The following is a 13,308-nucleotide window of genomic DNA, read 5'->3' on the forward strand; positions in this document are numbered from 1 at the left end:
CAGAATTAATTCTCCTCGGAAGCACGTTTCCCAGGTTGCGCTAATGCAAGCAGAAAAGTGGGGCAACCAAAGCAGAAAGCATTCTCCGAAGCGTTTAGCCACATACTTAACGGGATTCCTCTCCTCCGATGTCGAAGTCAATACGCAGACTAAACCTACAAATATCGCGATTCGAAAGCGGAAAAAGCTTAGTGACACAAATCTGACATATGTAGGTTGGGAACCTCGCCACTTGCTTTTTTTTAACGTAGCGTCGCCTGCCTCAATCGCAGCTTCGGTATTGCGATGCAAACTTTGGTTAGCGTGAGAGCGGCGGATTCGACACCGATTCCGTCAGTCAGCCCCACTTTTCCTTACGGCATCGATAAGGGACACCGGGCAAACCTCCGTAAGCAAACTGAAGCTTTCCTTGTATGCCGGTGTCGAAACTTGGGGAACGGCTGGGGGCACTGCAACTCCCTACCAAAAATAACGATGCAAGGCAGAGGTTGGCGGCTCGACGAGAATGACATGGAAAAGGGCTACGGACTTCACTCCGCACCATAAAAGTGATGGAACTCCATTAGCCGGAGCAAGAGTCCGGTGAACGTGCGAGAGCTCTCCAATTTTTCGACCGCGCCGAACTTTGCATTGTAGTGTACTACCGTATAGACCATTGGAGCTACTGTACCTCTTAGGCGAAGAAAACTGATGATACCCCTCGATTGATACGTCACTCAAGAGTTGACAGCGCGGTCCGCGAAGCCAAGCCGGGAGCAGTCGTGGAGTGGATTTTTATGCTTAGCTGCTCGTCCTGTTGCTACTTGTGTCCAGTCTCGCGCGTACCCTGCTTTTCCTTTTATCTACCAGATATACTGGTTTATTCTATGACGCTACAGCTCGAGCAATAATTGAAGTAACCATAGTACTAGAGTCCTTGTAGTCGTAGAACTCAGAGCTCTGAGTCTGCCCGGTTCGTGAGCTGTATTCTCAGAATCCTGAGGCGTGTCGAAGGCAACACAGTTGAGCTGACTGTTCCGCACAATACGCAGACTTGCATTACAAAAGCTCATGGACCAGTTCATATCTGCATGCCGCAGTCTTTCACTAGCCAATATTCGCCCCTGAACTGCCAACCAGACGACGGTTTCAGTATGTGGACGTCTCCGTGCATGAAACATGGACATGTACCAACAACCTGACTTTGAGGATCAGAGTCGCTTGCAGCAAGCTTTGGGCCACATGCCGTTATTAGATCAGCAGATAGTGGGAGCATATAGCGGTGTTTCCAAGTAAGTTCAACAAGCACAACATCTCAGAACACCCGAAAGCTTCTAATGGTACCTCAGTTTTACCGATGGTGGCACTTATCCGTGTATTCCTGAGCCACATGAGCAGAATCGCGGTTTTCCAAAGTTATTTTTGGACAGCCATCAAGACAGTGATGGAGTAATCGAGCGCGACTTCATCGCCGAGGAACGCAAAGCGCAGTCGCTTCGCGAGAAGAACAAGCTGGCGGCGATTAGGTGTCGGCACAAGAAGAAGAAAGAAGCCGAGGGCATTGAGGCCAAATGCAACGACTTGAGCATGGTGAATGCGGCGTTGAAGAAGCAGTTGCACGATCTAAGAAACGGGCTCGCAAGTCTCCGTGCGCATGCACTCGATCATCAGAGTTGCAACTGCGGGGTCGTCTTGTACAACACCAATCTGGCAAACAGGCTCGCACCAGGAGGTACTTCCCCACTTGCGGCAATCGATGTCGGAGTGCACTCTTCGTGAACCACGCTGTACCAAACGACTGAGAAGTCGCTAGCCTGTTAGCACCAGATCTATTCACGATCTTCATTCGCAACTCGATTGCACAATTTGATTTGATTTGATATATCATCATCCCGGCGTAGCCTCCTAACGGGCCCATGCGGACTGTTTCCCTGTCATTATATCGAGGAACGAAATCGTGGCTTTTGTTCGGCTGAAAATTTTCCCCTCTGCAAGGAGTCCATGATACAGTAAGCGATGGCTGTGTGGCCTACACGCGCTTTAACAGCCACATTAATCCTCGTTCACATTCTTCCACATATTCCCCCGGAAGCCGATCCCTTACCAACATGACTGGTTGATTGATTTGATCTTCCATTATTCCGGTGTAGCTCATTTACGGGTCCATACAGACTGTTACTATGTATGATATCAAGAAGGAAAGTCGTGGTAATCACCGGGATGGAAAATCCTTCCTCTCCAAGGTCTGACGCAGGGTGGTGCTCTCGGACGACAGACGCTCGGCTACTCTGCGCCGACCGGCATGGTTCTCTTCCGATATCGCGCAATAACGTATCCGGCTGCTTGAGGCCGTAGGGCGCTCGTGCCGGGGTCTTCAAATTGTGGCTTATCTCATCCGTGTGTATGGTCCTTCCTGAGATCTGGTGTGCTCGCCGCGCTCTTGTGAAATTTTTGTGCGCTATTTCCGACTCTTGCTCAAACTTCGATGTCGAGTCGGCACTGGCGGTCGTGATGGGTTCGTCCCTGCTGGCGTGGGGGCGCGCAGGCTTTGTTGTGTCGTAACATTCCCAGGCGGCTGGGCGGTGAGGCAGAGGACCACGTCAAGCGTGTCTGGCGCTGTCCAGTGGTAACTTTCAGCGAAGTAGCCGTATGGGCCCAACTAGACTCTTGCGATTATGTAGCGCACGATAGCCTCACTAGGGCAGCAGCTACTTATCTGGAACAGTGCAAGCGTACATGCTCATCTCAAGGCATGCGGCACGTCTGCTTGGCATTCAGGAGATGGCAGCGACGTGCCTTGTTGCCCAGTAGTATCGGCAGTCGCTCGCCCTTGGTCGCATTCTCCACCTCACGTCGCTCGGCCTGCCCAAAAAGAAACCGCAAAGTGCAGCGTTGGAAGACTAGGTTATTGTGGTGACTCGAGACAGAAATGTATTTATGACCAAGATACCACAGTGTGGATTCATCAGATAGGCGTTTGCGTGGGCTTGTATTATTGGTACAAGTCCGTTTCCACCGTCGAGCCAGAAGGTATGGGCTCATTCTGAGCACTTGCGCCTTCTTCCGAACCCGAAGCAGCCTTGCTAGTCGGATGATTTTCTTTCAGGCTATGCACGGAGACCGTATGAGCCGTCGCTAAACGCTACATAACATCACAACGAACGTGGCCTCACATAGTGTCCAAGTTTTGGCCATCGCCGATACCTAGTCGGTGTTGGCGGCCACCTCGACGGCGGTGCGCGCGTGCCTGCTGGCATACGGTGCATGCAGGCTTTGTCAAGGCGGACGACCATTGAGGCGAGGTAGATTTCGATGTGGAATTTCATCGTCTTGGGAGCAGTGTCACCGGCAAACTTGAACTGAGAGCGCTGGACAACGCGTTGCGAACAGAAATCTGGTCGTGGTCACGGCGGCGTTGGCGAGATGAGACGGCGGGCCGGGGCAATTCGATATCGTCCTGGAGTATCACGATATATAATGGACTTGGCGCATAGCGTTTGTGTGGTGTGTTTCGATGGCATTGTGAAGGCATTCTCTGAAAGGTTTGGCTGGGTGAGGAAAGACGGCGATGTTGAGGCGTCGGAGGCGATGCATGAATTGGTGTGACGCTGTGTTGAGTCATTTCGGGAACTCGCTGGTCAAGGCGAGCAGCACATGTGTCGAGCGAACGAGAAGATGTGGCGGATAGAGGTGGGATGCGCGAGGCTAGCAGAACCGCCATGACCTGCCTGGTTGTGCTGGAGGCTATGCGTAATGTGTTATACCGATCATACAGGGAAGTGGCAAATAACAAGCGTCGTTCATAGTTACGCGAGAGCGCAGCAACAGCATTGCGTAGGTGCTCTAGAAATGGAAGCCCATGGTCGCGATCTGGCTGACATTTGAATGACGGCGGCTTACTATTATATCGAAACGCTGCCCAAATCCCATGTTTGACTAGTCACGGGGCTCCGCCTGCTGCTAGCCCTCTATTTCGATTTCTCAACTTTGCTTAACACAATCTACTCTAATAGGAAGTATCGATCCCACCAGAGTTTTTGCACATCTTCCGGGTGCCTTGTACACCGTCACGCTCTTTGTGTACCACTGGACGATCTGTTTCCCAGGTGACTTGACTCGTCAAGAGAGGACTTAAATCCAGACTTCGCGATTGTTTTCTCAGTTGGCACCAAGCTAGCATCGCGTTCTCGTTGCTACATTTGGGCAGGCGAGTTACAGAGAAGTTACAACATGACGTCGTTACTTATCAGTGCTGCAACTGCCTTGTTATCTGTCATTTCGAGGAGGATGATAGTTGGTCGGCCGCGGTTTTCTAATAAAGGTGCACTGCAACCTTGCATGAGTTCACGTTGCCCCAAGCTTTATACCTCATCCCAGCTCATAATCTGTTCTGAGAAGTGGTGATGCCACATTTTGTAGTGTAACATTGAGTGGCTTTCTTGTTCAAACAATATATCTATAACATAACGGGATGCAGAGCCGAAAAATCGACACAGATACTTTATCTCAGTACCAGTAGTATCTGTTGCACGTCATTTTTAGTAGTAAACCATCCACCACACCTGCTACTGCCCGCATTCTCCGTGTCGGCGAGTTGTTCCCACATAAAGAAGCCGATAGCTACTTGGCAGGCGTTAGACGGCACAAATTTGGAAAGCGCATTGCACCTTCGCGAGAAGATTGGTTCAGCAAGTGAATCTGGTTGCATACGACACAAAATATAGGTTTGGCTTGCTTAAGGAAACAGATTCTCAAGACGTGCGCTAAGGTGAAAAAGATGAGCCTGACCACGCGCTAGAAAAGATCCATGCCTTACGAACATACCAGATCACGCTGCTTGCAGGTGGTGCCGAGGATCGCTTCTACGGAACAGGCACTGGGTGGAAAGAGCAAGGCCGCTGGAGGATGAAGGTAACACCGTTACGGAGGTAAAGTGGTTTCTTAGTAACGCACGCATGCCAGCATCCTACGCACATTTGGTAGCTCGGGTCATCCTTGTATGTTGGGACCGACTGGGAAGCTGAAGTGCACTGAAGATGCTGTGGTGATCAAGTTTTTTTTTTTTTTTTTAGGTTTTTTTTTTTAGGTTTTTTTTTTATTTGCGCCAACGCTAGTTCTAGAACTAGAAAGCTTCCCCACCTCAGGCACGAACACACCTCAGGCACGCTTAACGAGCCCAGTGTCGACGAGCTTCCACTACTTATATTTCACACACCACTGACTCAGTGCGGCTGAAAACATTCCGCGAGGGACTTGCAGTACCATTGGACAAGACTGCGACAGTTTCATGTCCTATATCGTGCTGGTCGGCGTACGAGCCGGCCTTTTCTCGTCTTCGCCTGCTCTACAGGCTCAGTGACTACTGGCTCTCGCATAGTGCTTGTAGCCTGCTGAGCAGCTAGTGTTCCCCTTGGTCGGCTTTGTAGAGGCCTGCGCCCAGTCCTCATTTCCTTTTCGGTCTGTTTCTGAGCTTTCCTCGCCTCTCGTGTCGCCTGGACTGCAGCCTTCTTCTGAGCCGCAGCTGTCTTGCAAGCGAAAGCAGCTGCAGCTCGCTCATCTCGCTTCCTCTGCGCCTCTACCTTCTTCTGAACCTTCTTTTCGGCTCGTTCTCGAGCTCTGGACTCTTTTTCTTGTTGCGACTGCTCCTTCTCTCGCTCCCTACTCAATGCAATGTCTCGAGTCTTCTGGATTGTGGAGGGGCTCATGAATAGCGTCCCAGATGCACCGGACGCATTCAGCTCGTCTACAACCTTCCTCCTCTTCTTCTTTTGCCTCTCCTCCTCGTGAAAAGACTCACTCAAGTGCTTGACTATCAGATCCGACAACACAAGCTTTGCCGAGAGACCGAGCACCGTATCGCTGAGCCTCTCCAGTGTCTTTGTTGTCCCGTTGTCGCTGTGTGCCGAGCTAGCGTTGAGCATGCTTCTGAGCCTTTTTGTCTTCGACGGCGAGTCGTATACACTCGGCGAGCTGTCGCTCGAACCTTGCGTGTTTCGTTGAGACCTGGTCTAAGCTTCGGGGAAGGAGTCGAGCACTTTTTGATATTGGTTAGCCCCCTACGGATCGTATTGGCAAAGCCCCTACGGATCATATTGGCAAGGTCCCTACGGATTATATTGGCAAGGTCGTCCTTCTAGAGGATCTTCTAGTTTCCCGAGTTATGATTCGCTCGGTACCGATTCGCGCTAGCTTGTGCCACAATTTTAGCGCTAGCACCGACTGCCGGGTCCGCGTCTTGTCGGAAACCCTGATGTCTCCGCGCGTGATTTGTTCGGGTAACTCCGCCGCTAGTTCTGTGTCTTCCGGACCGCCGTCCGGTAAGGCTGTAGGGCTGATCTGTCCGAGACTCAGCAAACCGGACGGTCTTTTTTTTTTTTTTTTTTTTAATCATACTGCATTCAAGCTTAATAGCTTATGGCACGTCGGGTATCTCCTCGACGACTTTTATGGCTTGCTTGTGTGCTCTCGCGTTGGCCCTTACCGTACGGTTATGCTCGCCGTCCCGACTCCACCGAGCCGCCACAGCTTTCGGGCTTACTGCCCTCCTACGTTTCTGTCATCGTCACTCCTCGTCCGTCCCCTGATCCTTCTCCGATTTCCTCCACCGTCTCTCCCTCTTCAACGGTCCGATCTAATCGCTCGATATCCCACGAATCATCTTGAGCGCCCTCTCCAGGCATTTTCTTGCCCACTTCTGTGTAGTCGAGGAGCTGGAGCACTTCTGCCACGGCCTCTGCTCCGAACAGAGTCTGCAGGTCTGCTCCGTCTTTCCTTTCGCTGATCGAGATCTTCTTGCTGCTCAGCCTCCGTAGCATGACATCTCGCTGCCTTCGTCATCTTCTGCATCTGAGCATTAAATGCGTGACCGACTGCTCGATTGCTCCACACCAACAGTGAGCATCTTGGGTTTTCCCGATCCTCAGCAGGTGGAGGCCTGCGACCGCGTGGCCAGACTTGAGCTGCAAGTACCGAGCTGCGACCACTTTCTTTGCGTCTTCAATGTGCTTGTCCGGCTTGGTTTTCGTCTTCCATTTCTCTTTGATGGCTTGTCCAACATAAGATAACGATGCCGATCGCATTTGTTTGGGCTGTTGCCGTGCAGCTCGTTGCGCCGCACCGCACGCGATTTTGTAGCCTACCATGTTTTGGTCACTCGCAAGCCATGTCAAGGCCACTCGACCACCTGCGTCTTCGACCCGCAGTAGCCCTCTCCTGATGTTTGTGATGAATGGCAGGGACCAGGCCTTGCTCATTTCGATGGTGACCAGTCCCTGCCGCGATTTTGTCACAATCTCGGCGAAGCAGTGATCTGCTCGACGCAGAATCGGGATGACATCTTTCGCGACCATGCCGATCCCAAACAGTGCAGCATCCGATGCTGTGATGCATTTACCTAACGATGACGCCTTTGTTTTCCACTCGCGCCGTTCTCTCCATGCGACTCCTACTCCGTAGCTGACATCCTTGGCCGCGCTTAGAAAGATTGTCAGTTGTCGTGGGTGATCAGGTAGCATCCTCTCCGGCACGTCTGAGTATCCGTGAGTTCGGATTCACCGGGCTTGGTGCGGATGAAGCAACCTTGCAGGGCAGTTCGAATCCGTATTCGGTATGGTAGTTGACGTTCCTGACGTTCTGCTGTGCAAGTCGGCCTCCGAACGATCGATGTGTCTTTTCTGGTCTCGTCCAGCCGATGCTGGATGGCTGGCCTATCGGCCCCTCGTGTCGGTGAAGCTCGCCAAAACGAAAGTTTGCAGGCAGGAGCTGATGCGTCGGATGGTCTCCATCCGCGCTGAGAGCGCGCAGCGCATACCTCGTCTGTCGATAGTCGAGAAGGTCTCTGGCATTTGGCAGATATGCTGCCTCTTGTAGGAACACCGGTGGTGTTGATTTTAGCAGTCCTGTGATGGCTCTTGCTTGACTGTGCAACAGCAACCGCAATTTCCCCAGTCGGTCCTTCTGGCCTCTCCGCCAGACTTCCGACCCGTACATTGCGACGGAGGTGACTGCTGCGACCACCGCTCTCCTCATCAAGCGGACCGACAGGCCACCATTGCTTCGGCTAAGGCCAGCCACCCGCTGCAGAACGCCCTTGGCGCTCGCCATCCTGTTCTCGAAGTGCACCTTGAATGACAGCCTCGAGTCGAGCCAGAAGCCTAGCCATCTGTATCGCTTCTTGCTTGATTGTGAAGTTCAGTTCTCCGATGTGTACGACCGCGTCTTTTGCTGCTTGGAGAACTTTGCGGCGCCTGCTGAACAGAAGGACCTCCGTCATGCTGACTTCGAACTCGACATCGTTGTCGATCCCCCATCGAATTGCTTCTCTGGCGATGCGTTCGAGATGTCTGATGCCGTGAGTCAAGTCGTCGCAGTCTATAACTAGACCTATGTCGTCCACGAACGATATAGACTGTAGCTGTGGGTGCCTTTCTTCTAGCCAACCGAATATTGCGCTGACCGATAAAATGAACAGCACCGGTGAGACCGGTGATCCTTGCGGCAGTCCAGCCTGGACGCTGCGGGTCTCGCGTGTTCGTCCGTCGATTACAAGCATTGCTTCCCGATCCGACAAAAATGAGTCCACCCAGCGCACAACATTGCCGGCTATGCCGACTCCGATCATCCGCTTAAGCAGCTGTCCTTTTGTTGACTCTGTCGAAGGCACCCTTGACAACAAGGAGCAACGCAAGGGCGATGCGCTTCTTATTCCAGGCGTCTTCGACCTTCGACACCAGTTGTGCCACTGCGTCTGATGTTCCTCTTCCTCGACGGCAGCCGAACTGTCCGCGGTGGAAGATGTCGTTCTCCTCGCAGAAGGATGCGATCCAAGTTGCAGTTGCCCTCTCGACCACTTTGCCAAGACAGCTAAGCAGGCTGATGACTTGGTAGGCCTTTGCGACGGTGTAAGTAGGCTTTCCCTGCTTGCGCAACAGAATGCCTCTTGCAGTCTTCCACGTGCAGGGGTGGTACCCTATCCGTATGCATCCTTGAACGAGGGCCACAATTCGTTCCTCAGCCCACCGCCACAGCAGCCGGAGCGCTTTGAACCCAATATCGTCCGCTCCCCGGGCTTTCTTGACGGACTGTGAAAACAATGCTCCGCGGACTTGACCGGCACTGACACTAGTCCTCGTGTCTGGTATCTGGATTTCTTCCTCGTCGCTGGCCCGTGGTGGGAAAGCTCGTGCCGTAAAAATTTCTTCTTTCTCTTCTGCTGTCGCCACTATCTTATCCGTCTGCCCGTCAACGTCGCTTGTCTTGATTGCTGGTGTGTACGACGGCATCTGGAGCTTCGTGTACCTGAGTGCTTCTCAGCATCGTTCAGGATCATTTGCGGTTCTCGAGTGGTCTCCATTTGGGAAGACGCCCTCAAGGAAGCGTTCCTAGGCCAGACGCTTGGCTTTCCGGATGTGGCGGTGGTAATTGTTTCTCAGTTGACGGTACTCGTCAACACTGATTCGATCATCGTTGTAGGCACGTCTTGCACCTCCAAACAGCCGTCTCTCCTGTTTGATCTCGTCTGTCCACCACCGCTTCGAGCGTGCGTACGGCGGCCTCCCGGGTGCATGTCGGTCCAGCACTGCCTTGAGACTTTCTTGCATCCAACACGCTTCTGCCTCGAGTTCTGCAGGTGTCGCCACCCAGACACTGACCAGCGCCCTTGCTTCACTCAGCTCGTGCCAGTGGTTGCCTGCCTTCTTCAACGCCTCTTCATCTGCGCACAGACGGTCGATGTTCCAGTTCGGCGGAGCGCCCCTTTGCCCGTCCGTAGCGGTCGCATTGAGCGGCGTCCACTCGAAGACGATCACTTCGTGGTCGGACGTTGTGGCCAGGTCCTCGTCTATTTCCCAAGATGTGAGCGCACCCACCTCTCGCGTGCTCAGGGTCAAGTCGATGACCGATTTGCATGCCTTCCCCCGTCTGGTGGGTTGCTGGTCGCTGTTGTTGACAATGAGGTCGTGCCTTTCGATCAACCGTTCCGTCGTCCCTGCATTCTGCCTTCCTGCAACCCATCGGTCCCACTCAGGACTTCGCGCGTTAAAGTCACCTGCAAGTATGGTTCTGCCTTCGATGAGCGACGACCATTCGATATGGTCGATCGTGTGTCCCCCGCATTCGACTTTGGCTTTGTTATATACGTTGATCAGTCTCGTTCGGCGCGTCTTTCTGCGGTTCGTTGTCTCCCAGATGTCAAGACACTGCACGTGGGGGCTGTTCACTAGGTCTGTCCTCTCTTCGAACACGTATCGATCCAGCGCGTCGTTGCGGATTGCCATCGCCACTCTCACGTCTCTCTTCGCACATTCCGGGTACCTAAGTTGGAACCCAGGGTGGCTGATCGCGTGCCTCTTCCCCACGTGCGGCTCTTGCAAGCACGCCACTTCGGCCCCTCGCTCAATGGCAGCCTCGAGTGCTGCCGTCGTCGAAACCACTGTGCCGTTGCAATTATGTTGAAGCACTATCATCATCGATGGACATGTAGGTCTCGTCGTCGGGGCTAGGGAATTTCTGCGTTGCTCCCAGGGATGACTTTGTCATCGACCGGAGTTCTCTCGTTGAACGGGGCAATCTTTGACCTCGGGGCAGAGGCTGATGTATGCTGGTATCCGAAGATATCGTTCTCATTTGTACCGAGTCGGCTTGGCCTTGGTCAATCGGTGTTGTTTCCACCTCCATTTCTGCTTCGTCTTCCTGTGCTGTGAGCTCGTCCCGTTCTTGCTCCGGCTCCATCATCGGAGGGCTGCTATGTATCTCAGTTGCCTCTGGCGCACGAGTCCGCCGGTGCGACCTCTTTTCTGGGCATTTTCGCGACGTCGCCATGTGAGAGCCGCCGCAGTTTGCGCACTTCGCCATGTGGTGTTCGCACGGCTCTGACTTCCTGCCACAGCTTTCAACGGAGCAGTGGTGTTGACTTCCTGCGTGTTCGCCTGCACAGACAAAGCATCTGGCCTCCCCTGTGCACTTGCCGAAGTGGTCGCTGCCACAGCAGCGCATGCACATCCGACCTTCTCCCCTTTCTCAGAATCTCGCTACTTCATGTCGCCTGCCGCCAAAAGAAAGGCCCTTGGAAAGGATAACGTCCGCAGCCTGCTTGCTTTTCACGGTCATGACCAGTGTCGACCGCTTGATGCTCCCGTTGTCGAACCGCTCTTCTAAGGAGTCTGCCTTGATCCATCGCGGCGTATGCGGCAGCTGTTCGCCCGTCATCAGCTCGATCTCTTCCCGCGCTAGTTCAAGGCCACCTTCGGTCATGTAGCGATCAAGTGCGACACCATGCACACGCAGTTTGCGCCACTTCTCTGTCTTTTCCACGAGGACGACTTCAGGGTCTAGCTTCTTGACCGCAGCCATCAAGACCGTCGCGTAGCTAAGCAGCTCGTCGGCACATGCGTTTTGACTCACCATGCCCGTCAAATTGCCTTTTTCTGTGTATCTCATTTTGATACAATCTCACGGTCACATGGGCTCTTGCGTTTGCTAAGGCCTTGTTCACTTCGAACATGATATCTCTGGGGTCGCAGTTGTGCGACTGCACATTTCTCGCGAAGAGGATACGCCTTTGGTCGAGCGGGTGTCTCTTCGGTTTTCTCTTACCGTTTGCGACTGTGGTCCAGCCGCTTCCTTTGCTTGCCCCCGTGATGCTCGCCCAGCTTGGCTGTGCTGCTTGCCCTGGTGGTAATACTTGGCTGCCTATACCTTGCGTCGCATGTTCTGGCCGAGCGTCAGTCCTGGCAGATGGCACCGTCCTCTCGTTGTTCTGCTTCGGCCCATTCTCGAGCATCTCCATAATCCTTTGAAGCGCGTCTTCTACCCGCCGATCCGCCTCGGCTTGCATGTTAGCCATCGCAGTGTTCACGAGCTGAGTAACCTGCATCTGTATCTTGCTCATCTCCAACCTTATCTCGCCTCGAAGGTATTGCATTTCTCCCAGTGAGCCGGCAGCAAGCGTCGGCTCTGCGAACCCACGCAGGCGGCCGTTCGCCACAAACTTTTCGAATGCTTGTGTAAGCACATCATCACTGATGCTGAGAGCTGATCCTCCGTCTGCTTTTCGCTTCTTTGGACTTGCGGATGCCGTGGTGCGAGCTTGCTGGTCGTCCCAACTCTGTGTTCCGCCAGGTCGGAGGCCCAAATCGCAAAATTCAAGGTCGGCGAGGCTCGTGATTCGCTCGGAGGCTTCCCCGCATGCTTCAGACCCTGAAACGTCACTTGGAGGCGCCCCTCCGCCGCCTTCACTGGGGAATAGCATTCCCGCCAGCGAGGCGCTGGATATCACGCTGGTGTGCTTGCACTGTGCTTATTCTGAGCTTTCGATTAATGTAAAATATGACCCTGTCTGTAACCAAGTCGAAAAGAAGTGGTCTGCCCACGGGTGCCTTTCGAAAGCTTTCGTGACCGCGCTCTCGGGTGTCACCAGCACTACCCGTGCATGCCTCGCTGCCTGCTCCGGCCATCTGCCTGCGTTGAGTCCGACCTCCTGGCATCGTCTTTCCGGATCGCTCCGCAGTGATGCGGGACCACCACGACCGTCGTTCCGCCTATTGAGCAGAACCCGGACAGTACGAACATCAAGCTCTTGCCTCCTCCGATCCTCATGGCCATCACCACCCTGGGCTCGCCTGACATGATTGCTTCCAACCCTTCGCGCTGTAGCCCTCTGAATACTGCACTCGGTTCTAGCATCTCCCGCAGAGCAACGCCGAGATCCACCCTCCTCGACTTCGCCCACCTATTCTCTTCACCTCTCCTCGACAGCTCCTCGAGCTCGACAGCCTCCTTCGCTTCCCCGGTCGCTGCTGACGGCCACCTTTCTCAATTTGTGCCACGAAGTGCTGACGTCTCGAAAAGCCGCCTGTTCCGACTGCGTGCTGATCGGGTTCTCTTTGATCAGAATCCCGTGTATCAGCTCCTCCATCCTTTTGCTGCGTCCAGATTGCGTTTGTGCATCCTTCGCTATGACGCCTAGATAGATCTTGTCGAGTTGTTTCGCCACTCTTTCTTCTGGACAGTGAACCCTCTGAATCGCCGGGTAAAGCTGCCGCCATGACGATGGGGTGACCACGAATCCAGCCTTGGCCTTCATCAACTCTCTCTCGTCATCAATCTTTTTAGCCTTTCTGTGTTCCAGAATCCACCTGTGTTAAGAGACTTGGGTGCTGCTTCCTGCCTCCCTATCCTTACGCGTCTCCTCATCCTATCTGTTCCCTCTCGCCACCCATCCTCCAAATCTCTGTTTGACCCACCACTATTGTCTTCGTGGCCTACTTCTTCTCCTTCCCCCTCTTGTGTATCATCTCCGTCGTCATCATCGTCTTCCCTGCCACCCCCGTC

General features: G+C 53.6%; 1 protein-coding gene across 1 annotated transcript; it reads left to right on the forward strand.

Annotated features, from left to right (window-relative positions):
• Positions 1-1,158: 1,158 nt before the first annotated feature.
• WHR41_09370 (uncharacterized protein) lies at positions 1,159-1,758 on the forward strand (the record flags this gene model as incomplete). Its single annotated transcript, XM_069377973.1, has 2 exons — positions 1,159-1,271; positions 1,329-1,758. 2 exons carry the CDS (start codon positions 1,159-1,161, stop codon positions 1,756-1,758), a joined length of 543 nt encoding a protein of 180 aa, XP_069225248.1.
• Positions 1,759-13,308: the final 11,550 nt, after the last annotated feature.

This window comes from Cladosporium halotolerans (assembly GCF_011745625.1).
Source record: "Cladosporium halotolerans strain TM138-S3 chromosome Unknown Sca63, whole genome shotgun sequence".
Classification (NCBI taxonomy): Eukaryota; Fungi; Ascomycota; class Dothideomycetes; order Cladosporiales; family Cladosporiaceae; genus Cladosporium; species Cladosporium halotolerans.